Genomic DNA, 27,460 nt, shown 5'->3' on the forward strand with positions numbered 1-27,460 from the left:
GCGCCGGCGGGCCACCCCGCGCCCCCGCGGCTCCGCTGGGCGGGCGCGACCCCCGCCCCTCGGCGCGGCCCTCAGGGGCGGCGAGGCGCCCCGGGGGGTTTGTGCCCCCGCGCCGGCTTGGACAGCTCCGCGGCAGCAGGCAGGGCGGGCGGCGCTGGGCGGCGGGCTGGCCTCGGGCGGCCGCCCCGGGAGTCGCTGGCGGGGGGCTGGCCGCTGGCCCTTGGCCCCTTCCCGGCCGCTGGGCGCTGCGGACGGGCGGCGGTGCCCTGCCGCCCTCGGCGGCGGACGGGGCGCTCCTCCGGCTTCCACCTCCTGCTCCCCCCGCCGGGACGCTCGCTTGCTCTCCGCCCTCCTTTCTGTCCTGGCTCTTCACTCCCGCAGCTCCATGGGGCCGGAGGAGAGGGGCGAGGAGGCCCCCGCGGAGCTGGTGCGAGCGGGCGGCTGCCGCTGCCGGCTGCGCTCCGCGCCCCCCCGAGCCCGGTCCTCCTCGGCGCCGCTGTTACCGTCCGGCGCTGCCCCGGCGCGGGGAGAAGCTCTCGCCGGCCGTCGGGGTTACTCCTGGCTCTGGGGCTCCGGCCCCCGTCAGCGCCGGGGCGCCGGGCTGGCTCCTCGCTGCGGCGCGGGCAGCAGCCGGGTTATTAGGGTTATTAGTGTTATTGTCATTATCTCTCTCTTCCCCTGTGGTTCTGTGTCTCTCCACCACTTTCAGACCAGCCCATTATAACGCCGGCGAGAGGCGGAGCCAGGACGAAGATCTGAAAGGGTGGTGGGTGGAGAAGCAAGGTAGCAAAGGTGGGTATGCGCTAATAAGCCGTATCAGGGCCGTAATTAGCTGAGATGACAGCGAGGTCTTGTTGGAAAGTTATTTTACGAAACTTGTTTGTATTTTCTCCCGCCTGGTCCCTCCCCTTCCCGCGTATTTCGAATGGAGCCGCAGCTCGGCGCGACGTCGCAGAGCCGGGCCCGCCTCCCAGGTGTAAAATGCACTCTGGCTTGTAGGTGGCAGAGCAGAACCTGTTACGTGCCGTGATTTATTTTAATAGCGCCGTGTACTGCAACAAGTTGTAATGTGACAGCTCAACAACCTGCTGGAAAATAATACACGGCTTCGCAGTTGTGAATTCCTAATGATTTATGTAGCCTGACAAAGTCGGCTCAGTCCGGGCCCCCCTCCCCTTCTGTCATAACCACACCTGGTGCAGGGGTAAGATGTGAACAGGTAGGCAAGGCTGTGGGCTTTTGCTACGAGAGAATTAGTCTAAACTTTAACCTTACTTTTAAGTGTGTTAATGTACATACAGTAGTGTTGCGTGATCCCTTCCGGATGGTGCGTTTGTAACCTCTCTGTTACAACTGTTGCTCTCCAATAAAATCTTTTATTGTATTTTTGGCTTTCTTTTTTTAAAACAATGACTTTGTTTTAACTTTTTTTTTTTTTTTTTGTTCTCTCACATTGTGGGTCTATACATTTTCCATAAAACCTAGGACAACAAGTATTCTGTAATTTTGCCTAAACACTTTCTAGAAAAATTAATTTTAATTTTTGGGTTGGTTTTTAGGTTGAAGTTGTCAACCTCTTACCCTCCTTCAGAGGTTTTGACTCTTTCAACAGTCGCTAGACAGAACAACCCAACAAAGAGAGCTGTGTGGCAGTAGCTTCTCTGAAAACTCCCTGTTCAGTCCTATCCTGCTCGCTGTTCAAAGTCAATTGCAAAACACCATTTGACTTCGTACAGCAGTAGCACTAGCGTCTGCAAAACAATAACAGAACAAAAACATCAGCAGAAATCTAGTGTCATGCTTATATATTATTTCTCATACGTACACTTTGAATTTTGTGTCCTGGAGAAAGAGTTGGGTTGCTCCATATTTTTCAAAAGCAGTCTTTCTAAATTGGACCTTATTTTAGATTAAATACTTAGTGCAGAGTCACTCTGGTTAGGACTGTGCTGTTGTGGTCTGGCTCTTAAGGAGTGTTGGAGAGGAACATGAAAAAAGGCAGGTTTAAAAGACTAACAGAAGAAACAAACAGCACTGCTTTCTGCCTTGATCTTTCTCGAATAGAATATACATTCCCATACACAACTGCATTTTGTTGCAAAGCTTTGCCCTTTCTTCAGTTTGCCTGAAACTTAAATAGTAAATACCGAGCAATGAGATGTTCTTCTGTCCTTCTGGTTGTTCTAATGCTAACTTTAGTAATAATAGGTTTGATGTCTTCCTGTTGTCACTATAGCTGTACCAGTTCAGAAAAGCTGGCAATTCAGAAAGACAAAAATAAGAGGAGGGAGACCTCTCTTGGTTCCTTGTTGTTGTTGTCTCCATGTAATGTAAACGGAGATCTTTCAGTAAAGCGTTGCATTAGCTGTAGGTGCCAATGTTTGTGTTTAAGGGTATGGGAAAAAGCTATCATTCCTTCCAAAACTTGTATTTTCTAAGATGATGCCAACGGTGAGGGTAGGTTTTTTCCTCTTCCTGCTTTTGTTGTAAATAGCAGTGAAGTAGCGATGATTTGCTAGCTTACCTTTGATGTTTATTTTATTACCGTTCCACTATTTGTGTGGAAAATGTACACATTGTCTCTTATCTTTATTCAAAGAACTTAAAAAGTCATTCAAATGCTGTAGGTAAACACATCAGACATAACAGAAGCTTTTTCACAGCCATACTTCAAGACTAGGAGTGGATGGCAAAGCTGGTTTTGCAAGATTTAAAAGGGGACAGAAGCTTGTGCTTAAAATCATACAATTACAGAGATGGCTATTAATGGCTGGGAGCAGGGAGCCTTTTGAAGACCAACCAGCGCTGATACTTGTTGCTGCTCAAGGCCCCTTTGCTGCCTCTGAGCGAGCGCCCGTGGTAAACCGGCTCTTGAAATCTGTGGTGGCTCTTACCTGAGGAATCAGGGGAAGGTGCTTACATGAAGGGCTGCGGACGGTTTAAACAGAGCCTTCCTGGCCCGAGTGAGAGTGGTGTGAGGCCCGTTGCTATTGCTGCCCATGAAACAACGAGCAAACTTGTAAGAAGTGGCGAAATAGTTCAAGTACTCCCGTCTCTCACCACTGAGAGTATATGTAACCTCAAGTCTTTTCCTGCTATAGTTTTTTAAAAGGCACAGTATCGCCTTCAGGTTTATAAAGATTAACACAATCATCGGAAAAACTGATTCTGTTAAGTAAACTTCACATCAAAAGCACTTTGATGTGCTGTATTATAGCAAAGCCAAACACTCCACCCCCATCACCCCAAGAAAAACCTCCAAAAACTTCTCGTGAAGCAATGTAAAAAAAAAATCTGATTCTTTGTTCTAAAATGAAATGTCTCTTCCTCTTCAGAGCAGCATAGCAGGACTTTTTTTGATGTATGACCCCCTCTTTTCCTACCCAAAACAGGTCCTCGTCAAAGACAAAGGGGAGAAATGCGAATGGTTGCTTGAAAATCACACACTCAACTTTGCTTCCCATTTTCTGTAGTATTTGACTCATTTAATCCAGAAATAGTAAGAGCGTGCCAATGGGAATTTGGAGGTAGGGCAGCGTAGTGCTTTGTGGTTTGCTCAAGCTATGAATTCTAAAATTATTCCTTACTAAATGTAGCAAAATGCTACACTGTCTGGTGATTGCGAGTATATTTTTGGTTGATCCAGTTGTATTGTCTCCATGTTATTTTAAACCATGATTTGGTTTTATATTTCAGTAAACATTGTGCAAAGGTGTGTCACACTATGGTCTTGCTTTTCTTTTTAAAATCTTTTGATTTTCCACCCAATCCTTTCTTCCCATCTTTTCTACCGTCTGTCCCTCCAGACTGCTAACTAGGTTAGAGAAGGTTTCCAGGTAAGATTGTGTAAGCACAAGTGGTCAATAAAAGTCTCTCTGTGGTGACTGGGAAGGTCCTATAGCTGGTGGTAGGCAAGCTTATTTGTACATCTGAGATGTCTGGCACACCAGCTGGACAAAGTACTTCATCATCTCTTCTTCTCCTCCTGTAGCAAGCTGCAGGACTGTGCTGCCTTGCCAGGAATGATGAAATTGGACAATGCAATACACTGCATGAACAATAATAGACCAGTTCAAAGAGTTCTCTTTGGATGGGCTGCTCACAGCAGGAGATGTGCCTAGTATGCATAAATGAACTACAGAGTCTGTGAAGGTTGGCTAATTGCACTATGTATATTTTTACAGTTGAAGGAAATCCAGCTAGTGATGGAGCTGTAAGAAAGGAGGTTGGTGGAAATTCATTTAGACCTTGAGAGGAAGAGTTTGATCACTGAAGCAGAATGCATGTCTGCGTGAATTCCCACACTGGGAACTCCACAGATAGGCACTTTTTTACAAGGACAGCCATTCCCTGTGGGCAGAGATTTTCTCATGTCTTTGGCAGGTACTAAGAGCTATATTTACAATGGGGAGTTCCACTTCAACTTTGTTTCATGTAGTCTTTGTTTTCTTGGAAGCTGTTGCTCAGAATGAAATTTTCTCATGCCGAGAGCTTAGTATCACTTCCTCTCTGTGCCTACTTCATGTCCCATAAAAAAGTATACATCTAAGAAAATTTATTTTCTCCAGCGTACTGGGTTGTGACAGAATGGGCAGGGACAGACTTTCTCCTGTGAAGAGGATGGCATTATTGCTGTTGTTACTAATGCTTAGTACCAGAGAAATAATTCCTGGTTCTTATACCATCCTTTCCACTCAGAGATCTCAGAGCTCTCCTATTTTACAGGCAAAGAGGAGTGAAGGGGAGTCCTGCTGGAAATCATCTGGCACATCGGTTGCAACCCTGTCTGTAGAACTGAACTCTTCAGAGCCCTTGTTCTGTGCTGTGTCCACTGAGGTATCCACCACGAGGCCTCATCTGAGGCGTTGGTACCATTTAACAAGGAGCTGTCAAAATGGAGAGTGCTCTGTCCTAAGACTCAGATAATTTATAGCTAATTCTCTCTTTTTACTAGTGTTACATTAAGCCTCAGGGGCTTAAATGGGGCTCTACACCAGTGTAAGGTAAACCTCTGTGGAATATATTGCAGGTCTGCAGTCTGTGAAAGTACATGACATAAAAGCATGCCGGGTGAGGAGGGAGGTTAAGTCAACACAGTATTTACAACATATTTTGTGATGACTTAATTTTGTAACTGTCCCCATAGGCTTTTCTCATAGCTGATTGCCTGGTTTCATTTAACTGCACCAAGAAAGTGAAGAGAAAATCCAAATGGTGGTGGACTTACAGGTTTGTGGATCTTTTTGAGGACATTATGCTTACAGCAAGAAAGAAACTGGTATTGGAAGGCAGCACAGGTATTGATAAGTCTGGTTGTAATTGTCAGGATGGAATTGCTTGCTAAGAGACAGGCAGCGCCGCAATTAGAAGTTAACGCTGTGTTATGTTTGTTATGAAGTTATGATGCAGAAGCCATTTGGTGAAATTCTGTGGCTTTCTGCCAGGAATAGTGAATGTTTCTTGCTACTGGTGCCAAACAAACTTAAAAAGAAACCATCATAGCTTGTTATTGCTGGTACCAGACCAAATATCTGTTGGCGCCAAACTTGGTATTGATGCCAGAGGCTTGCTATCACTGGCCCATGATATGAGGAAACACCGTCTGAGCTGTTACAATAGCCTCTTATTGCTTTCAAGTCCGTGCATTGATGGAGCAGAGTGAACAACTTCGTAAGAGAAGCACAGCAAAATTAACCAAGAGCTGAAGGGCTTTGCATGCGTGGTGGAGTCATTGAACTTTGCTAGCCCTTCCTGGAATACACCTAAGCAAACTCAAAAACACATGTAGTTTACATGGGTAAACAAGTTACTAGAGATATGAAGAGTATGTTTCCATTCAACTAAGTTAAAGTACTATTTATAGCGCTGTGGATTAACAAATGAATCACCTTGCCAATAATATCCCAGTTGAACAGCAATAAGTATTCAACATTCTTACTTCTGGGTTAGTTTTTTTTGGGTTGTTTTTGTTTGTTTGTTTGTTTGTTTTCAAAAAGCTATTTCTGGGATGGAACCCCATGATTTATATAAGCATTAGCCAAATTTGTAAATAAATAATGGTGTAAAAAATGTCTGGATTTTTTTTTCCCCCAAGACCAAGTCAACTGCATTATAATATAATCCAGGAGCAGCCTGCTGATGGCCAGGCCTTCCTGTGGCAGAATAATGCTCCCTAATTTTGTCGGTCTTGTGCATGCTCTGTCCTCCATTTGCTGTTTGCCATTTTCCTTCCCTGCTTCAGGATCTGAATTGTCATCTGTTGAGTCGTTTTAATCTAACCCTCTAGCCCCCTGGACAGCTGCAGAACAGTGTTGGTGTCTTTGAAAATCTGGTCCACGCTGCTGCTTGCTTACTCCTGGGACAAGGTAGCGTAGTCACACCAAGGGTACATTTATTACAGTAAGTATTATTATTATACAGGGTGGTGGGGGGCAGGGATTTGTAACCTCCAAACGGTGGTCCAGAAATCAGAAAATGTATTCACCACTTTTCAGATGGTGGAGAAATGCAGTAAAAGCTTGAGGAGCTGGTTCTTCAGTGGCTGCAGATCTGACAAAATCATTAGTTTTGTTGAGTTGCATGGGTTGAGCGTGTGATCTCCAGTTCCTAGGTGAGTTCTTAAGGGATTAGCTGAGTTTCAGTCTCTTGAAGGTGTGAGCAAACACAGTGTTGCCTCACACATGTGAAGTTTCTTCCCTAAAGGTGTCAAAGTGCTTTGTGCACTTTGTTGCTATTTCTGTTCTGTAAGTAAAAGTTCACAGGTTTTAAATGTCTTGGCCAAACTTACATGATCTAAGCTGGGAATAGGACAGGGGTTTACTAATTCCTCAACTACTGCACTGTCTACTAACCTCGTCGTTTCCCTGAACCTTTACATATACTTGAGTAGATTAATAATTAACCTCCAAGTGGGGCACTTTGAAGCAAATGTAAAATGAAACCAAACACTTGTCTTGGTTTTTAGTCATACCAGATTTGCAAGTAGGGTGTGTTTAAATGATGCAGGTAGATAAAGTCTTGTTAATTTAGATTAGAGTAAAAGTCAGTGCCTTATCAAAGCAAGTGACTAATTAGGAAAACTATTACCTTTTGGAAAAGAAACAGTTGAACTATCAGTCAAAATTATTTTAACTAATTGAACTGTACTAATATTTATGCTGAATAAAGGCTCGTTCAACTGCTGGGGAAAGGAGAAAGACAGAGCTTTTCCCAGGAATTGCCAGTGTTCTGTTTTTTTGATAATTTTGCCTTTAGTAACTTAACAGTACTTGTCATCAGTGTGTAAACATGGGGAAGGGAGGAGAGTCCTGTGAGTCATCAGGGAGCCAAACTTACAGAATTTAAGTGAAGAACTGCAGTATTTATGCAAAATATACTGCCTTCAGTCTCTCCACCTCACCAAGCCAACAGGACAGCAAAGTGCTTGTGAATGGCTTGAAACGATCCAGTGAATCTCAGGTCTGTAATAACTACGATCAGGCATTTGAGAACCTGCAGGGGTAGAAACACTAGGGCAAATTCATGGTGTGAAAAGAAAGATTATGATCAAACTGTATTTATGTTCAGACAGATACATGCAATTGTGAAGAATCATTAAATAACTGTTAACCACACCTGCACAGAGCCTCTGGCAATGCTGGCTTATATAGAATCTCAAGAACTGCCATGTGCCTGACATCATACCTTTGCAAGGAAAGAAAAGTCCTGGGTGTTAGCCCAAGACTGGTAAGTAAAACATAGTCCACAGACTTGAGCCAGTTTAATGTCTGTTAGTGATTTTCTCCTGCGTCACACCCAGTACCTTCTGCCCTGTAAATCTGTCAGTAGCCCTGATTTGTTTGATTAAGACTGGGCCTTACTAAACAACTCCAAATCTGCTTTAATGCAATGGCTACTTACCTGTAGGTCAGTCAGGACCATGAGGAGGGAGTAAGTACACGTGCACGTAGGGAGGGCAGCACAAACAGTATCTTGACTTCTCTGGGGCTCGTAGTTGGTGCTATGACACACAGCTGCTTGTTTGGGTTTCCTTTTACATGGATCATTCTGCCTTTTAAAAACGTTGGGGGTTTTGCACATCTTTTCATGATGAAAATGACATTTCAGAACTTTTTTATTGTTACTGTGAAAAAAATGAAAGGGAAGCCTGTGGGGAAGGGGAGCAAGCAGGGTAAAGGAAGCAGAGGAAAAGGGGGCTGGAGCAAAGCTGAGATGAAGAGATGGAGATGTGGAGAAGGTTAAGAGTAGATAGCTCCAATGGAGAGCACGTTGCAGAGCAGTTCCACTCAGACTATAGAAAATTTCCACGGTGCCCAAAGATCTCTGATTTGGCTGCTTCTGCTGGTGGAATTTTGGACTGCTCACCTCTACAGCTTTCCCCAGGCTAGGGAGTTCTCTGGGTTTTCATTTCCCATGGTGCTTTTGGAAGCAATTGTCTTTCATCTGTATTTTCTCTCTTGGAGTATGCTTTTCCTGTCTTTCATGGCTAGGGGTGGTTGAGGAGTTGTTTTTTTTTTATTGAATAAGAAATATTAAAAAAAATGCAAAAGTGAAGAGCAAACATCAGTGTGTAATTCATGAAAGGGGCTACTATGCATTGGCATTATCTTTTTCTAATTGCAATTTCTGTACAAAACCTTTCCTTTTATTTTTTTTCACCTTAATGAAAATCTCCAGCAACTGTGAAGAATAGGAGATTCTGAAAGAGAAACAGAGTGTGAGTGATGCACAGAGGGATTTTCAAGAAGGTGGAATAATATTTCAAAAAATTTCAGACTTCAGCATGCATATCAGAGAAGTGTAAGCTCTGGCACTTGACCCTGATAGATCAGACTATGGTGATATTTACTGGTTGCTTATGAGAGTCCTTATTTATAACTGGATTTATTTGTGCCATAAGGGCTTGGAAGACAGTCCATTCTACTTTCTCCAGTTGAGATGGGGTCAATGCCAAGAAACTTAGCAAAGCCCAACATACGTTAAAACTTTTAAGAGTTATCAAAGTGTTGTGGCAAAAATGCCCTCCCAGCATGCTACTTTAAATACCCAGCAATTCTCTGTAAGTAACTCTTGGTGACTTGGACAGAGTTTATTTTGAAGGCGGGGTGTGAAGTAGTACACCCTGTACCCTCTTACCCCCACTTTGGCCTTTAAATGCACTATCATTAAAGGTTGGCCCCTTGACAAAGTTGGGTGTAAACTGCAGAGGCAAACTGAATAGGTGGGGCTTTCGCTCCAGTGGGCCTGAATTCAAACCTTCAAAATTTTGGCCAGACTCATGACTATTCACAGTTGCAACTTTAATTAAATGGTGTTGGATATGAGAGTTAAATGTGGAAACTCTGTATTCTATTATACTAGCTCATGTTGCCGAAAGAAATAGAGCCGTGCTTCTTGATTGAAGAGACAGAGGTAAGTGAATAATTCGCAACAAATAATTAATCTAAACGTTTCTAAATGATTCTTACAGAATCTGATTATGGTTGAGAAAGATCCCTATTTATTAATGCTACGGGACTCCCTTTCACAAGGGGAAAGTTTATTTATATAAGATTAATGGGTTGAGGTATAGACTTGCAAGTTCTTCCTGAGTCATCAGACCCAGAAAACATGTATTTTATATTAAGGTTAATACAATCTTCCACGCAAAAGCATTTATGAGTGTACTTTAACTGATGGATACATGATGACTGACATTCCAAAACCTCTTCTACAAACACCTACGCTGGCATACTTTTATACATAGGAGTAATTCTAATTAATTTGAGAAAATTACTCTTGTGCATGAATGTATTCATTAGTATTCGAAACATCACAGTCTTAGTATGGTGAGTCTTGCAGATACAATCTTGATCTTATACTTAAAGATGCCCACAATGTCCCATCCGGTCTTTATGGCTACTTTAGCACTAGTAAAGAAAACAGTCCAGCACCCAGTCTTTGCCCCTGAGGGCATCCATCCATACAGCTAAATTCACTTCCTTCCAGAGAAGTGGCCTCATCTGTACTGCTTAGAGGGAACTGTCCTTTTTCCGTGTTACCTCCTGAACCATTCCTTTGTGTTGTGTGAGAAAATGCTAGGTTAAGAGGGAAAAGCCCATGTCGGGAAGCTTGTTGCTAGTTAAACAGTGTGGATAATCACATGCCAGCTCTTGAGTCTGTGTCCTGGCTCCTTATAGTTTGCAAATGCAAGATCTAACTTAAATGAATATTTGTGTTCATTTCACATCTTGAAGCTTTGATAAAGTGTTATTGCTCTCATCTGTTCTTTACAGGAAACAGCAGCACATGTTATCTTCAGCAGTGTACTTCTGGGGATGTGTTTGATGGGTTTTTGTTGCAGCGATGCTGAAGAGTTTTGTCCAAGAACATTGCAGGCAAACTGTCTTTCCTTAGTGTGTTGTGAGTCTTCCCTTCCAGAGGTAAGATCTGATGACAGCCTAAGTACTCTTTTTTTGATAAACACCATTTCAGTCTGGTCAGAGCTGGAAAGTTATAGTGCTAGGGAGAGCGGCTTTATTTTGAATAGAGGATAAGGTAGAGAAATTCACAGGCAAGAAGAAAACAAAACCTACGAACTGAAGACATAATAGGGAGTTCGGACTGAAAATTTGTACTTTAACAGTATCTAAATATGTAGATTCTACTTTGCTGATAGTGAGTTTTCTGAGCTGCTGCCTGAAATTCTAACTGCCTGCACATGTTGTCACACCAAGGAATTGTCATCATTTCATCCCAAAGCAGGTGCCTGTAGTACATGAAGTGATTTGCACCTTGCAGTGCCCATTTCTGTTAGCTGGAAGAAGCCTAAGGCTTCCCAAGTGATCACCTGGGATGTATTACAGAGCTCCTAAAGTATTTAAGGTGAATTCCAGCCTGCCTGTCTTCTTTTAGGAAGTACCTAAAGTGGAGATACCCCAGTTTTTGATGTTTGAGATACTCTGCTTAAGGGAGATTATTTATATAAGATAATAGATTATAAAAAGAAGAGCTACTTTTGTCATTAACCAAGCTTCATCCTGAAGTTAAAATACAATTTAATAGAGTGGGCCAGGCTAAAACATTGTGTAAGGTGAGAGGGATTGCTCCTCAGTTTATTTGCTGCTTAAAAGTTGCATGCTGTCTTCCACCTCAAGCATTGCAGTTTCTTTCTTTCTTTGCCTGGCTACCATTTGCTTATTGTTCTTTCTGATATGACTCACACAGAAGGACATTTCATGTTAGTCTGTTTTGTAACATCTTTCCATGAAATGCTAGAACATCAGTGCTTGCTCCAGGAAAAGGTGAGTTAATACGTGTTTTTATGTGCCCTGATGGTTGCCTTGCTTAATCAATAGTAAAAAGGATGTCTTTATTGACACTGAGAGCTTTCCAGAAGTGTTCTTTCCACCATTAGTGATGTCTTGTTTAACAGAGCTAGCTTAAGCTTGCCACACTGAGTTTTGCATTGTTTGTATTGCATTGGTTGGTTACCTCTTTCTGTTAACTTTCCATGTACAATTTAATTAGGTTGTGAATAACATGATGTGTTATCAGATGGCATAGCATTATTAACTTCAGTGAAGTGTTGTATGATGAACTAGCTAAAGATCTGGACAATAACTTAATACATTCTTCATATTTAACTGTCTCTGTGCATTTTGGCTGAAGATAACTGCCAGCGTATGTGATTACAACTCTGTTGCTGAAAGAGGTGTGCCTGTTTATGCTGGTGAGGTTCTTGACTGTTGGTATAAATATAATGGCATGGTAATTACTGGTTATAGATACAATAAAGATCAAACTTTTTTCCATACGGAATGCTTTTATTATCCTGGAAGTATACCACTTGTCTTTTCATGTGAGGAATGCTAACGAAGAGTACGGCATATTAGAGTTGGAAAGCAGAGTGAAAAAAAATCACAGTGTTTTATTTCTGCAAATAATCTGTGTGTGTTAGTTGCCCATGCACTGTGAACAGTGTTCTCAGGTGTCCTCTTATATAAATTAATCATGACTTACTTTGGCCTAAAAACAACAGCAAAAAGAACCCCTTTATAATGCCTGTAATGCTCATGCTTGCTAGCTGTATAAGAAAACAGTATTGTTTCTCTTTCTTCATTAGATAATTTATGAAATAAATTAATGCGTATGTGAAAAATAAGGAAAATGGTAAGTGTGTAAAGGTATCTGTTTTAAAGTTGTTTTTCTTATGTAACTGACAACTGAAGTAAGTCTAGCCTGACCTCTTAGCAAAGCAAATAAAATGTACTTATTGAGAGAAATCAAACTGTTCACAAATGTTTTCAGATGGAAGTTGGCTTTTAACAGCGAATGGTAATCCAGCATTTTCCTATCCTGTTCAGTTCATGCTTAGCACTGAAAGGTGTATGCTTGTATGACACAATGTGTTGTGACTCCCCAGCAACATGTTGCAATGCATATTGGTCAGAGTATGTAGTATTTCAGAGCTATGCATAATTTGTGATTGCACAGTCCCAAATAGGATACAAGCAATGGGAGCACATAGAGTGTGCTTAGTGTTTCCATCTCATTCATAATTTTGACTCAGCAGTTCCAGCTGATTATTAATAGTTTCTCCAACAAGCCTGGATTGACTAAGTGAATTCGCTTTAACGTACTTAAGTGGTTTCATTAACCTTGGCCTATGTAAAAGTGATTTTCTAAATTGGATTCACTGCACTAATCTTGGTTGCCTGTGCCACTGTGTATTGCATCAAGCAACAAAATAAGCAAGAGACAAAGTGGTAAAAAGTGTTATTTAGACTGGAAGTGAGGCAGAACTCATTAAAAAGAGAATATACACCATGCTCATTATAGGATTTGCTAATGCTCACAAGTTCTTCCAACTAAATTTAATGTATGCAAATGACTATGTATGAGCAGTTATTATCAACAATACTAATAACTTCAATACTAGTAATAATGGCGATCTGGACTAATTAACTGTTTGGAATTGAATTTTGTAATATTTGCAAGTTTTCTCAGTTTTATGGGAACTAAACAAAATGAGCCCCATTGGCTAACAGAGAACTCTCATGGAATACAATCCTGGGTTGGGAGAAAAGATCTGAACTAGAATAAAGAGGTGGCCGAAAGTTCTGCTTGTGCCAACAAAATGGATAGAGGAAGAAAGTCAACATAAATGCGTTTAGCATGTTTCCTCTGTTCATATGAAGCAGATATATTCTGGTGAAGTGCAAAAGGCTCACTTGAGAGTTTAGTACTGTAAATGCTTTATCTTGGTGGTTCTAAATGGTTTGGAGGGGATGCTGTTCTTGTGTTGGTTCTTTTCTGTTTTTCTGGTTAGAAAGAAAACAATTTCATGATCTACAGGGAGGCTGGTTTTTTTTTTTTTTTTTATTTCTTCCTGGATGTGGGGAAAAAAACCCAGAAATCCTGACCTGACTATAAACAGAAAGCAGAAGGCAAGTTCATGGGATCACAGAAAAGGGGATCTCCTAACTTTTGCAGCGATCTAATCAAAATGGTTTAAGGATGGCAGTATTGTGCGTTAGTCTGCAGATTCCATGGGACCTTCTGTCTGTTTGGGCAGCGAGGTACCATGCACGAGCCCTGTGTAAGACATAAAAATAAGTGTGAATGATAGCAGTGCAGATAATATTGCTTCTTATAAATAATAATTAATGCTAATTAGTGTTGACTCTGTATGTTGTGGCTTGGATGAAACTCTGGTAAGAATTGGCAGACATGCTGATATGAAATCTCCACCCACAAAGATCTGCTGAAAGAGCAGTATCTGCTGTAAGGGGATCTGCCCTTGTAAGTGCAAAGAATACGAAGATTTTCTAATTACTCTTCTTTTTTTGCAGAGAAATCAGGCTTACAGCTTTAGAGTCTGTCTGCGTGCATGGGTCTCTAGAAACTGCAAGTGTGGAACAAATGTAAGATCAGATCATGTTCCTTATGTAAGCTTATAAATAGTGTTTCATGTTCACTGTAAATGCCACACGTAATATAATGTTCTCCTATGATGCTGTCCCCTTCACATATGAACATGCAGACAGATGCATTTGTTGAGGACAGGCGGCTGGTGCCAACAGGGAGGCTGACACCTCCGCACTGGTCCTGGGTAAATCTGTATCTGCATGTGTGTCCGCACATATGCATACTATTTTTCCTCTGCTGCTTCCCTCCCACTCTGAGCTGCCTTCCTTTCTGCAGTGCCCTCGAGCCAGGAGGTCAGCGCCACCACTTCTTTTCTGCCAGTCATGCTTTTCTTTCTGTATTTTCTCCTCTAGTTGTTACTTTCCCTCTTTCCAGTGGAGGGGCAGCAGGAGCCGTTTGGCTGATTTAATGTTTTTCTGGGAAGGAAAGGAAAAGACTTAGAAAAATAGGATGCTGATTTTTGCCCTCAGGTAAAATGTGTAGGGGGGACATACTTTTTCTCGAGGGAGGAGATTTTTATTACCAGGGAGGGAATTTCCCCTAGCAGAGAAGGTTTATCTGCGTTCCCCTCAGACATGCAAGTCAGGAGCCTGTGTGCTGCCGATGTTATGGAGGAGCCATATGACCAGTTCCATCACAAAATAATCCAGCTTCCCAGAGGGAGAGAAAGGGGTTGTGTGTGGCCTTGCAAACGAGAAGGAAAAGGCGAGAAGGAAAGTCCCTGGTTGTTCCTGGCTTGGTGGGAAGGGTTGCAGGGTCCCTGATGGCTGTGTGACCAGCAAACACCCTTGAGAACCATAGACTGGGCCGTTTGCTAGAGCAGCTCTGTGACTCAGCTGCCTTCCAGGGTGTATATGCTAGAGAAAAACTGGGCCCATGGAGCCGTATTAGCTGACGTTTCAAAGGTAAGACATTCTGTTTTCTTGTTTGTTTGTTTGCTTCCCACTGGGGGAACAGTTGTATGTTGAGATGACTTGACTTGATACACGCCTCCTTAGCAAATACGTTGATTCAACATTTAGAAGATCGTGTTTCTTTGTGGTGCAGAGTTATTTATTACAATATTTGTGGTAGGCTGGTGACACTCTTGTGATGATCAAAAAGAATAAGTTGTGTATTTTTTTTTAAGAATGTGTTAAACCAGTTCTGTCAAAATGGAGCTAATAAATACCAGTAATTGTTTAGACAGTTGAAAAGGAGTAATTCTCCACAATTTTTGAAAACATTGTAGGCAGTGATTTGGCTGAACGTGTATGGAGACCTATGTTTCCTTCTAGGTTTGTGAAGCTAAGTGTAGAGTACTGTACTTGTTTTGTATGAGTCTGGCAACTGAAAAACTAGGATTTTTCTCTGAACATGCCAAAGAATGTCTGCGTAAAGTAGGCTAACTTTAAATGTTCAGATTTCATCTGCTAAACTGCTTTGGCAGGAGCAAAACAGTGGGACAGCAAACACAGACTACACCTTTTTAAACTGAGGAAGCTGGTAGGGGAAGGTGGGCAGGGACCAGGGAGATGGCACAGGTTCTGCCAGTTTAGTGGAAGTTTGCTAGTGGAAATCCTCACAGACCAGCCTGGGACTGATCTTACTTAACATTTTCATTAATGCCTTGGGTGTAGAAGGTTGGAACTGACTGATGAAATTATCTGCTGACACAAGATGAGCAGGCATTATCAGTGTAGAGATAATGTCCAGTTCTTCCCATGCTGGGAGTGTAAGGACAGGAATGATGGAAACAGACTGAAAGTTTAATAGCTGAGGGCTTCTGCCTTTAATGGAAATTGTTAGTCCCTACAAGCATGAGATGGGAAAGAACATGGTAGAGAAAGATTTGGATGTGCTAATTGACTACAGAATAAGTGTGAGCTTTGGGTGCAAGCTGGGAAAAGCCATATAGAAATAAAGGGGTCATTAATGGATTAGGCTTGTAATTAGGAGGTTACTAAAAATGAGATTCTGTAATAATCTCCCAGCTGGAGTAGGAAGAGCAGCAAACAGAACTGGAGCTTCATGGACTGATGAAGAGGGCTCCTGACACAGGACCTAACAATATCAGGGGATAGTCTAATGGCACAAGGCTAACCTAGACTTTATTTCCTGTGAAAGAGGGTATACAGTGCGTATAGAAAGGGAAATTGTTGTAGGCATGGCTGATTAAAATTTTGAAATCCAATTTAATATTGACTGATGTATCATTTTATTCCTCTTAATTTTCATTAATTTCTCAATCTATCTCATATTCTAGACTTTATGGAGCTCATTTGTAATTGGTTTTGTGTCAACAAGCAGGGAAGATCAGATTGTCTGTCATTAGTGACAGCTGGCTTAATTTAGTAATAGTACTTAGCAGTTATGTAGTGCTTTAAATTTTCAAATCCCTGTTCAAATATTAGCTAATTAGTCATCACACCAATTGTTTTAAATATTATCAGGCCTTCTATAGAGATGGGTAAATAGCTGTTGTTATCCGTATTTCAGAGATGAGGAAGTTGAGACACAGATGGGCAAGTTATGTCTCTGTGTGTCTTTATATATAGGTATTTCAAAGGCACTGATCGTTTCAAGGTCTAACAAGTCTATCAACTTATTAGACCTGATTCAGCATCCACTGGAGCCAATGGAAATCATTCTAGCAACTTCAAAGGGTCCTCTTGCTGCCTAATTGGATTACCTTGCAAAGGCCAGCTTCCTAACATTACCTAGCTGGTATAGGGCACTTCGAGATTGGCTGATGAAAATCATATCTGCCCTGGCAGTCAGCACCCGTAGTGTGGCTGTAGGGGACAAACAGCAGCACCCAGGTTTGCTCAGTCACTCAGTGAGTGAGTCCCAGAGGTGAGACTGGGATTCTTGAGTGCTCTGTTTTCTCAAAAAAAAAAATAAAAATTAAGAGCTTGAAAATCTTGATAACCCAATGATGAGATTTTCAGAAGTTCCTAGGTAAGCATCAGCTGTTGATTTTGACAGTCCCAACATACGTTTCTCAGTCTGTTCCACGTGACTTTTAAAATCTAGCCCTATGCTTCAGTGATATGTGGGAGTTAAAACTCAGATAAGAAAAGCTCAACAGAGACTTGGTGGAAAACTCCAAGACTCGGCAATGTGTTTTTTATGTTGCTTTTTAAAACCTGACATTCTGTGGAGAAGAAAAGTGGAAAAGAAAGAAAAGACGTCTTAGCCTCGAGTGTAATGCTAAGAGGGATCCTAGAAATCCTTTACCTGTGAATTGGCAGGCAGCTTTGTAGTGTTAACTTAATGTGACATAACTGGTCAAACTTTGACTAAATATGTGGAGTCTTATGGTTCAGCTGTGTTCCTTGAAAGATGGAAATAACCCTTCACAGATTCAAGAACGTGTTTTGTGTATTAATTTAGGGTTTTCATTCTTGAGCATGTACTATGCTTTGCATAAGAACTATTTCTGCAAATGTTCCTGCCCTTAAACTTTTTCTACAAATGTTCCTACCCTTTTGTGACAGGTAGCATAAAACAAATCAAAGTGTATGGAAAACAGCTTTTTACCAAAATATATTAATTTCTTCTTTTAATGTTAATATTTGCTTGATCCTATTAGCCAATAGAGCAGTATCCCCCAAACTCTGAAAGATTAGCTTAGATGTGGGAAAGCAGCACAGACAGTATTTTCCTCACTGTCCTGCCACATGCTGCTAAATACATGCTTCTTTTGCCTGCCTTCCCAGCCAGGAATATTGTGGTATTTGGGAAATATTGCAGTAACAAGAATATACAGAACAATCTTCTCTCTGGGTTGAAGCCCTATGCTACACTGTCACAGTTTAAACCCAGCTGGCAATACCGTGCAGCTGCTGGCTCAGTCCCCCTACCCCCACAGGGAGGGAGGGAAGAGATTTGGGGAAAAAGGTAAAACTCCAGGGTTGAGATAAGAACAATTTAATTATTAAAATAAAATATAATAATAGTAATAATCATAATGAGGAGAGAGGAATAAAATCCAAAGGGAAAACAAGTGATGCACAATATAGTTGCTCACCACCTGCTGACCAATGCCCCGTCAGTCCCCGAATAGTGACCCACAGTCCCCAGCCAGCTTCCCCCAGTTTATATACTGAACATGATGTTCTATGGTATGGAATATCCCTTTGGCCAGTTTGGGTCAGCTGTCCTGGCTGTGTCCCCTCCCAGTTTCTGTTGCCCCTCCAGCCCTCTTGCTGGCAGAGCCTGAGAAACTGAAAAGTCCTTGACTCAGTATAAACATTACCTAGCAACAGCTAAAACCATCAGTGTGCTATCAACATAGTTCTCTGATGAAATCCAAAACACAGCACTGCACCAGCTACTAAGAAGTGAGTTAACTCCATCCCAGCTGAAATTGGTACATATGTTCGCTAATAAAGATTTTCATGTTTGTTACTTGTTCCTGAACAGCAATCATGAAATGACAGGTGTTGCAAGACAGACCCCTCCTCAGGCTTGTATCTGTAAACAGAAAAGGATGAGGAAGAGATGTGTTCCTCCACATCATTAAAAATGTCAGATATTATTGGGGCACTGCAGTCAACCCAGTGTCTTTACAGCAGATCAAAGAGGCGAAATGAGCCAGAGAGGTGCAGGGTGCTGAACCAGACTCCTCTCCGCTGTCCTGTTGGCACATTGTTGCCTTGCCAGCAATGTGGGATTGATACTGATGCAGTAACAAATCACAGCTGTTGCACTCGGTCTCTGTTTTCAGCTCCCCTTCAGCATATGAGGGGTTGTTTCTTTCAGACCTTGTGAATCTTGTTAAGAACTATAACTCTGGTTAGCCGTACCTTCCAAAAAGTGAAACCTGAATTTGATCCAGGATCTGTATGGCCACTGGCTCCAACCTCCAGTGTGGGAGCAAAAGGAGGCCTGTATCTCCTCACAGGATGGCTGCTTGCTCTCCAGAGCAGCTGCTTTCCCCATATTCCTTTACTTATGGCTCTGGTGTTCCTGCTGCTTGGTTGATGCTTGTGGTTGAACCCCAGCCGGCAACTAAGTACCACACAGCTGCTGGCTCACTCCCCCAGTGGGATGGGGAGGAGAATGGAGGGTGGGAAAGGTAAAACTCAAGGGTTGAGATAAGAACAATTTAATTATTAAAATAAAAGTAGATAATACTGAAAAGGAGAAAGAAGGGGACACTAATAAAATCCAAAAGGAAGTGTGTGTGTGGGAACCTAAGTGATGCACAGTACAGTTGCTCACCACCCTTTGACTGATGCCCAGCCAGTCCCTGAGCAGTGACTGGCAGCCCTTGGCAAACTCCCCCTAGTTCATATACTGAGCACGATGTTCTGTGGTATGGAATATTTCTTTGGCTAGTTCGGGTCAGCTGTCCTGGCTGTGTCCCATCCCAGTTTCTTGTGCCGCTCCAGCCCTCTTGCTGGCAGAGCCTGAGAAAATGAAAAGTCCTTGACTCAGTATAAACATCGCCCAGCAGCAATGAAAACCATCAGTGTGCTATCAACATTGTTCTCTGATGAAATCCAAAACACAGCACTGTACTGGCTACTAAGAAGCAAGTTAACTGTCCCAGCCAAGACCAGGACAGGTATTCAGGAGGAGATCGTTCAGTGTTGGTCCAGGATGGCAGATTCTTCTATCGTTTGTGTCTGATAGAAAAGCAGCTGCTGCGGTCCAGCCGTGCTGGCAGCCTTACTGACTGTGTTCTGCTTCCTCACCTGTTCTCCTTGTCCTAAGCCCTGGAAGGTGGGGGGTCTACCTTCATCATTTTAGGTCCACTCAATACCAAAATTCCTGTAGGTATCTTTCTGTTCTTTCCTTTAACTTATATCCATATAAATACTTCTTCTGAATGGCTTGGAAATAAATTAGATCAAGGTTCAATTTCTTCACACTTTCATTCTACTTTTCCTTCTTCTGTGATTTCTTCATTAGAAATACTGTTGCTTTTTGCTGAAAAGGCATTTAGGAGACTCTCCCTTCTGTCACCTGGATACAATGTATGTTTCAGAGCACAAACTTTTTTTTTCTGCAGTTCCCTTTCCCTCTTGTGTTCTTGCCTCGCTGATAAAAGATCAGCCCTGACAGAACACCAGAAAGCAATTGTAGTGGAGAGACTACTTTTAGTTAGGCAATATGATGGGCTATGGGCTATCAAAGGGAAAAGCATGGCTTTGGTACACGGCTGGGGCACAGGAGTTTGTTTCTTAATCCAACTTCTTAGTTCTCCCGCTCCTTGGCCGAAGCATGTCATTTAACTCTGTGCCCCAGTTATCCAGCCTGCAGCCTGAAGGATTCGCACGTTTCACGAGACTTAGAATGGAAGTGTGGTAAATGGCTCCTTTTCCAAATGAAAAGGAGGTCCCAGGCATCTGATCTTTCTAATGGCCAATTTTATACCATTTGATATAACTGTTGAAATAAGGTTTCTTTCTACTATGAGACCAAAGTCACATCATGAATTGTAGGGAGAAGTGTAAAAAGTCAAGTGGAGCTCCTCTCCTGGAAAGTTGTGAAGTTAACAAAATTAGTTTAAAAAAAATTGGCTATTATTCCAAATTGTGCAAAAACTGTAAATGGATAATTTCTAGGTTTGCTTGAAAATGAAGCTTGCTAAGGGCAGTCTCAGGGTGTCTTCTGTAGTCCAGCAAATTTCTTATTAAGAAAATGAATCGGAGTTTATTGAAATTATTGGATTGAAGTCATTGGTTCATTCTTTTCTGGTACTCCTTTAGTTCCTCTTCCCACAGTGCCTGAAGCCATACTTATGTTGCACAAATCTACATATGCAGAGGGCGAAATGAGATTATTGTGCTAAAGATTGCTATCTCCCTAGAATACAGAGAAAAGTCATATACACATGCTGAGATGCAAACACGTACAGAAAGAAAAGATGACAGTCTACTGCAAATTAGCGTACCTTAATTGTAGTCAATCAAACTGCTAATTTGATTTAGTCAAACTGTACTAATTTACACCACCAGCTGAGATTTTGGCCCTTACTGCTTTAATTTTGTACTAATCTGTTTATAGCTTTCAAATATATGGAGCCAGTTGATTGCTAAACTGTTTATTGGGTGTGGTTCCAGGATTACAACAGTAATTATTTTACTGAAGCCCTTTATTTTCAAAAATGCATGTTTCAGATTTACATAATAGGACTAGACAATGACTAAGGGGCAAATTATACCAAGATTATTGCATGCACTTACGCATGTGTTATGTTTTTATGACTCAGAATGGAGCTTGTTTGTGTTCCACCTTTGGACAGAGGTGTCTTTGGGGGTGTGTGGGGGGAGCATTGTAGAGCACGAGAATTACAAAAGAGTCTCAGCCTGTGGAATTCTGTGCCAAGACATGATGCTAGATGATAAAATATTACTTAAGTGTGAAGGTGGGGGACTTGGTTATGAAATGCCAAACGGTTTTCCACAGCTCTGCTCCCTCAATATGGTGTTTATTCCATCCTGAGAGGAATGAGCTGAGGCCCTCAGTGCCAATCCTGACTGTGAAACACCTCTCCTCTTTGCTACCTGATTCCAAGTGCTGGCACGGGAGCATTCAGAATTCAGAATGGTATTTTGGGTGGTGTTTGCCTGGAATTACCCACTCTCAGTACCTTTCCCCATGCCAAAGGATGGTGTTGATAAGGACAGTGGCACGGTGCTTTGAAATACTGTTTTTTTTCCCCCCTTCTTTTCCTTTTGTGTGCTTCACAGAATAGTTTGCATCCAGTTGATACGCGGGAAAGCTGCCAGCAGTTTTCTGTCTGTAGAACCACCACAGTGAGAAGAGCTGTGGTGCAGCAGCGATGCCTGCGTTGGCACTGGCAGAGCCCACCGCTCCTCCCTGTGTGGTGATCGAGCTTAGTCCTCCGCTTCCCTGTGGAGTCAATCAGCGAGCCGGTTACTACTAGGTCTGATGGATGCTGATGGTGGTGAGGATGCTTTCGTGTAGGTTGGGTACTTGAATGAACCTGTTCAGCCTGGTTGTTGGTTGGATATACAGTCTGAAGGTGAAAGGCTTTAGACTGTTATCTCTTGAGCTGTGCAGCCTCTCTCCTGGCTTCTTGGTGTTTACAATAATTACCTTAACGAAACAGATCATCATCAGCTTGCTGTCATCAAGTGTGCAAAACGGTTGTTGGAGCATTCAGGACTGCAAAATTTGCGTTCTTGCAGCCAGGAAAAAACCTAATGACAACATTGCTCCAATAATCCTCAGCCCTGACCTCTTTAATGCATCCTCAAAACTAAATGCATATAAATAGTTATCTAGGTTTTGTAAACAGGGCTAAATAGAAAGATACAACCCACTTTGGGATCACCAACTTTGACAGCACCTCTTTAAAAAAAAAAAGTGTCTGTGAAACAACTTACTGTAACTCTTATAAGTTTGCAAAATGACCTCAATCTTCATAACTACTTGTTAAAGGATTTTCTAAAAAGAGTAGCAACACCTGGAGACTCATTTATCACTGTGTCTGCCTACTGGCGATCCCACCTACACACTGAAGAATGACTGCTAACATAATATTTATGCAATAAACCAGCTGAAATATGTAAAAAGAAAAGCCTTCTGTAGGGATGGTAGAGATTAAAGAACTATTTGAAGTCACTGGTTATTTTTTGCTGCCTGATAAACAGGGGAGGATTCTTTTGGCTTCATGGCACAGTTTTCTTGAAGAGAAAAAACTTTTTGATATCCATTCTGACAGAGGAAGGCTGCCTAAGACCATGCAGGTTTTCCTGTTATGAAGAAGGTTCTTTTTCCCCCTCTTCTTCATGTTGGTAAACTGTGCTGTCACCTTCTACAACTCAAATCTATGGAGCAGGGCCATTCTGAAAATCTCTTGAAGCCATTTGTTGCCTCTTGAACCCCTTTAATGATGTCCAAAGGCATCTGCCTTGCAAAGACCAGCCTGATAATTCCTAGACACCTTAAACTTCTTATCTAACTGAAAAATTCTGTGAAGAGTTCACTTAAGATCCAGGTGTTTAAAGTGTCCAGTAGTAGAGGTGCAAAGCTTATAGAGGAATCAAAGCCGTGGGCAGAACTGGAGCCCTGGAGGTGCATTAGTAAGTGAAGGCTCAGCCTAAAAATCCTACAGAGCTGAGTGGAATGACCTTGTGTTAACTTCAGCCAGTCCAGCAGCTTTGGTCATGTGTGACAACTGGGTCTGTAAAGCAGTTCTGACTTGCTGCTTGCACACGTAAGGGCTTTCTCCCTGGGCTTCTGTCTCTCTGGTGCAGTGGCCCTGTGTTGAAATGTAGGAGTGACCATGAAAACCAAATATCTTAGATCTCCAGGCCGTCAACCCATGGAGCTCTTAAACAATAAGAGTCCATTAGTGGTAGTACAAATACACAATAGCTATGTTGGTCAGTATTAATGAAGAGGACTATAACTTCAGATCGTGTTGGTCAGTCTAAATAAAAGGGACTATCTCTTCAGATCTAGGAAGCTTGGCACCACTGGACTATCACTTAAAAACCATGTATGATAATTCTGTTGGGTCATACGTTCACGTACAGTGGGAGTAAATGGATTGTAAAAAGGAGGAGCAATTTTGTAGACAGATGGTCAGCAAAAAATAGCTCTGTCAGAGCACAGGGAACATAGCCACCAAAGATAAGCTGAAAGACACAGTCCCCATGGCCTCATGGAAGTGTTAGTGACTGACCACATAGCAGCTACGCAAGTATGTTGTAGTCAGCAAGAATGCTTACTGGATGGGATGATCTGTCTTCTGCATGTATCCTCTCCCTATCCACTAGCTTTGTTTAGTACAGCAAAAAGCAACAACAAAACAACTAAAAGCACAGTAAGAAAACAAACCAAACAAAACCAAGCAAAAAACCCCACCTTCCAGCGCACACAGAAGTAACATGTTGGATCTCTTCAAAGCCTTTGACCAGGGATAATTTGCACTTGAGTTCTTACTTTAGCAGTGTCTGTCAGTGAAGAACGCCACCGAGTCATCAGTTCACATGAGTAAGTAGCTGGGAAATACTTCTTCAGAAAAAAAGCCTTGCAGGTCGTAGTGGATCGCAAGTGTGAACATGAATTGGGAATGCTGTTTAAAAAAAATAATAAAAATTGCCAACCTGGGACATACAAACAGGAATATAGCTGACAAGACACATAAAGTAATCCTGCTTCACTCAATGCTGATAAGGCATCAGCTGGAGCACTGGAACTGATTCTGGGCTGTGCCTTTCTAATAGGATGTGAGCTCATTGGAGAGAATCCAAAGTGAACAAGGAAATGATTGAAAGTCTGGAAAACTTAATGGTAAGGAGAGACTGAATGAATTGGGCTTTTTGGCTTGAAGAATGGAGCCTTTCAAAGGGAGAGAGAGTTTAACAAAGGTCCCCAAATATATGAAAAGCTCTGGCAAAGAGAGGACTAATCAGAATATAATTGTATCTAGTATAATCCTATGTGGTTATTCACATTAGGCTAACTGGCTCTAGCTGTAATATGTTAGGCAACAGGGTAGATACTCAGGAATACTTTTTTAGCGAGAAGGATGGTGATTGCCTGGAGATGTGGCAGAGTTTGTGTGAGTGGAAATCTTTTAGAAAAAGTAGGTTAGTATCTTTGAACAATGAGGTAGGAGCAGGTGACTTTGCGCTTGGAGCACCAACATGAACAGGATTATTAGATCCTTTCTAGTGTCATTCTTCTATTATTTCATGGAGAGGGGTAAACAACAGACATAACAAAACTGCCGAAGGCTTATGATGATTTGTGCTAATTTCAAGGTGCAATTCTAACACAGTGCCATGTATATAGATAACTTCATCACCATGTGACGTGATGGCAATCCACACAGACCTGTCTCACTAGTATACCCAACTGTCTGTATGGGCTGGTAAAAGAAGAGCATTGCAGGGTGGTACCTGTGCAGTGCAAAAGATGTGGTATGGGTTAATTTGAGAATGTTGCAGCTCAGCTGGTTTTGTCTAGAGCATCTCCATGTCGTATAACTCATGGAGTTTTCTTTTTCCTTGTAATAAAATAGGTAAGAACTTTATTGAAACTGGTAGAGAAGAGGTTGACTAGATATTGGCTATATGTTGTACATAAGATGCTGCTTGCAAATGCTACTAGGAACTTGTGTTAGGTGCATAGAATCCATCAATTTAATGCTTAGTAACATCAAATAAGGGAAAAACAGAACTTGAAACTAAACAACCTTTTTGGAAGTGGCATTTAGCTAAGACTGCTGTCCGGAAATTTATCTTCAGGGGTTTTTTTTTGGGTTTTTTTTTTTAAGAGATGTCCTGGTTTTTGCTGGGCTAGAGCTCTTAGTAGCTGCTGCAGTGTTGTGTTTTGGACTTGGTATGAGAATGATGTTGATAACAGATGTTTTTAGCTGTTGCTAGGTAATCGTTTATACTAAGTCAAGGACTTTTCAGTTTCTCAGGCTCTGCCAGCATAGATAGGGCTGGAGTGGCACAAGAAATGGGGAGGGGACACAGCCAGGACAGCTGACCCAAACTAGCCAAAGGGATATTCCATACCATAGAACATTATGCCCAGTGTATAAACTAGGGGGAGTTGGCTGGGGCCTGGGATTCGTGGCTTGGGGACTGGCTGGGCATCAGTCAGCAGATGGCAAGCAATTGTATTGTGCATCACTTGTTTTCTTTTCTCTGTTCCCTTTGGATTTTATTCCTCTCCCCTTCTCTTTCTCTTCATTATAATTGTTGTTATTATTATTATTGTTTTTAATTTTTTTTTAATTATTAAATTGTTCTTATCTCAACCCTCCAGATATTCCTCCCCATCCCGCTGAGGGGGGAGGTTAGCGAGAGGCTGTGTAGTTACTGGCTGGTGTTAAACCATAATAGGAGGAAGAAGGTGATAAAAGTTAGGTTTTGATTAAAACAGATGGAGAGTTGGCTTTTTTGGAAATTTTCATGTTTTGCAAAAAATAAAATACTAGAAATCTAAGTGACTTCTGGTTTTCAGGTAACAGCAGTTGACTGAATGTGGAAAATTTTATGCCAGGACTGTGTTGCGAGTCCTTGGGGAATGTGGGGGCAGGTACCTCATATGCCCTATTATACGTTGGAGCTGAGGTTTCTGACCAAATATTTCTCTCCTATGGTGAACGACTGTATCTTGCAGGAGGTGAGATCATCAGGTGTTACAGGAGAGGGAGCCTGGGCAGCAGGTCTGTTTGATAAAGGAAAATGCATACAAGTACCAGGAAGTACAACCATGAAGCTCTACGGTGATATGTCAAAATCTTCAGAATTCAGACATAAGCTGGAAGGTTTTTTTTGAAAGATGTTATTTCCTGTAAGGAAACAATTCTCTTCACAGCTCTACGAGAGAAGAAAAAATGAAGCTGTTGTGGCAGGTTTGTAGGGCAAAAGGCTGCTCCTTCGTTTCTGACCAACTCTCATTTTCTTTGGGAGACAGCAAAATGTGCACAGTACTGCACAAAGGTTTTCAACTGTTTTGTTTATCTTGAAAAGCATACAGAGATGGGAATGAGCTGTCTGATTTTTTTTGAAGTTTTTAGTTAGTTTAAGGTCACCATTAAGTATCATCTGCTTTGCTGTGCTGAAGAGATGCATTTGCCTATCCTAACAGAAAATGTCAGGTGGGTCGTGCCTACTACGTAGGAACTTGTGGTGAGCAGACCCTGGCCAGCAACGCATCACCCACCCCATGTCTTGCTCACTCCTCTCTCCTACGTGATGGAGAGAAAAAAGAAGGAAGGTGAAAAGACTTGAACACTGAGATAATGACAGCTTAATAAGGAAAGAAAAACCCAAGTGTACAAACAAAGGAAAAAGAGGAATTCATCCACTACTTCCTATCAGCAGGAAAATGTCCAGCCTCTTCCTGGGAAGCAGGGCCTCTGCAGCAGTAAACTTTGCTTGAGAAGACAAATGCCGTAATAGTGAATGTCCCTTTTCCTGTTCCCTTTTCCCTGAGCTTTTGTTGTTAAGCACGATGTCATATGGTAGGGAATATCCCTTTGGCCGCTGAGGTCAGCTGTCCTGCTAGATCCTCTCCCACCCCTTGCCTGTGCCCAGCTTACTTGCTTTGTGAGGAAGAGAGAAAGCCTTGGTGCTGGGTAAGCACTGTTCAACAACAGCCAAACACTGGTGTGCTGTCATCACTTTTAACCGCAGATGCAAAAGCATGGCACCACGCAGGCTGCTGTGAAGGAAGCTACCTCCACCCCAGCCAGACTCAGTACAGGTGCCAGGAAGGATACTGGTCCTGTGGCTACATAGCTTAGCTCCTTGCATGTGTTTCAGTTGTTTAATATACTTCTACCTTTTCTTTTTTTTGTTTCTTTTTTTTTTTTTTTTTTTAGATGTGGGTGGAGAGGCCTTGAATATGTGCTAAAAATCTACACTGAGTTGCACGAACAAAATGCTTTTGCAGGAAGCTGTAAATCTGATGAAATGAGGGACAAAAAAAACTGCTGCAGGACTTGCCCTTTAAATAAACAATTGGGAAATGCCAGGCATTGAAACACTCTTAACTTCTTCAGAGATGATTATAACTTTCTAAAAAAGTGATCTGATACAGTTTGAAAAAAAATAATCAATGA

General features: G+C 42.0%; 1 protein-coding gene across 1 annotated transcript in view; it reads left to right on the plus strand.

Moving 5' to 3' along the window:
- Positions 1 to 7,589: 7,589 nt before the first annotated feature.
- Positions 7,590 to 27,460, plus strand: part of LOC308060801 (uncharacterized protein) — a 68,858-nt gene continuing 48,987 nt past the window's right edge. The window contains exons 1-4 of the mRNA XM_080379939.1: positions 7,590 to 7,725; positions 9,361 to 9,411; positions 10,275 to 10,421; positions 13,833 to 13,904. Of these exons, the coding sequence (XP_080236065.1) occupies positions 7,666 to 7,725; positions 9,361 to 9,411; positions 10,275 to 10,421; positions 13,833 to 13,904 (330 nt within the window). The 5' untranslated portion in view covers positions 7,590 to 7,665. The remainder of the gene's footprint in view (positions 7,726 to 9,360; positions 9,412 to 10,274; positions 10,422 to 13,832; positions 13,905 to 27,460) is intronic.

The sequence above is a fragment of the Falco punctatus genome (genome assembly GCF_963210335.1).
Source record: "Falco punctatus genome assembly, chromosome: 3".
NCBI lineage: Eukaryota > Metazoa > Chordata > Aves > Falconiformes > Falconidae > Falco > Falco punctatus.